This window comes from Mastomys coucha, unplaced genomic scaffold (genome assembly GCF_008632895.1).
Source record: "Mastomys coucha isolate ucsf_1 unplaced genomic scaffold, UCSF_Mcou_1 pScaffold21, whole genome shotgun sequence".
Taxonomy (NCBI): domain Eukaryota; kingdom Metazoa; phylum Chordata; class Mammalia; order Rodentia; family Muridae; genus Mastomys; species Mastomys coucha.
This window is the reverse complement of record NW_022196904.1, coordinates 131,339,616-131,340,103: the sequence shown is the minus strand read 5'-3', so window position 1 is coordinate 131,340,103 and position 488 is coordinate 131,339,616. Positions and strand designations below refer to the sequence as shown.

The 488-nt window shown below is 63.3% G+C and overlaps 1 protein-coding gene across 1 annotated transcript in view; it reads left to right on the top strand.

The window, feature by feature from the left end:
- The window catches only part of LOC116101380 (keratin-associated protein 5-5-like), a 92,189-nt gene that overhangs the window by 33,411 nt on the left and 58,290 nt on the right, over positions 1 to 488 (top strand). Inside the window, exon 2 of the mRNA XM_031384960.1 lies at positions 395 to 469. Within this exon, the coding sequence (XP_031240820.1) occupies positions 395 to 469 (75 nt within the window). The remainder of the gene's footprint in view (positions 1 to 394; positions 470 to 488) is intronic.

Here is a 488-nt window from a genome sequence, read left to right as displayed (position 1 = left end):
AAGGGAGGCTGTGGCTCCTGTGGGGGCTGCAAGGGAGGCTGTGGCTCCTGTGGAGGCTGCAAGGGAGGTTGTGGGTCCTGTGGAGGCTGCAAGGGAGGCTGTGGCTCCTGTGGGGGCTGTGGCTCCTGTGGAGGCTGCAAGGGTGGTTGTGGCTCCTGTGGGGGTTGCAAAGGAGGCTGTGGCTCCTGTGGAGGCTGTGGGTCCTGTGGTGGATGCAAGGGAGGCTGTGGCTCCTGTGGTTGCTGTCAGTCCAGCTGCTGCAAGCCCTGCTGCTCCTCAGGCTGTGGGTCTTCCTGCTGTCAGTCCAGCTGCTGCAAGCCCTGCTGCTGTCAGTCCAGCTGCTGCAAGCCCTGCTGCTGTCAGTCCAGCTGCTGTAAACCCTGCTGCTCTTCAGGCTGTGGGTCTTCCTGTTGTCAGTCCAGCTGCTGCAAGCCCTGCTGCTGTCAGTCCAGCTGCTGCAAGCCCTGCTGTTGCCAGTCCAGCTGCTG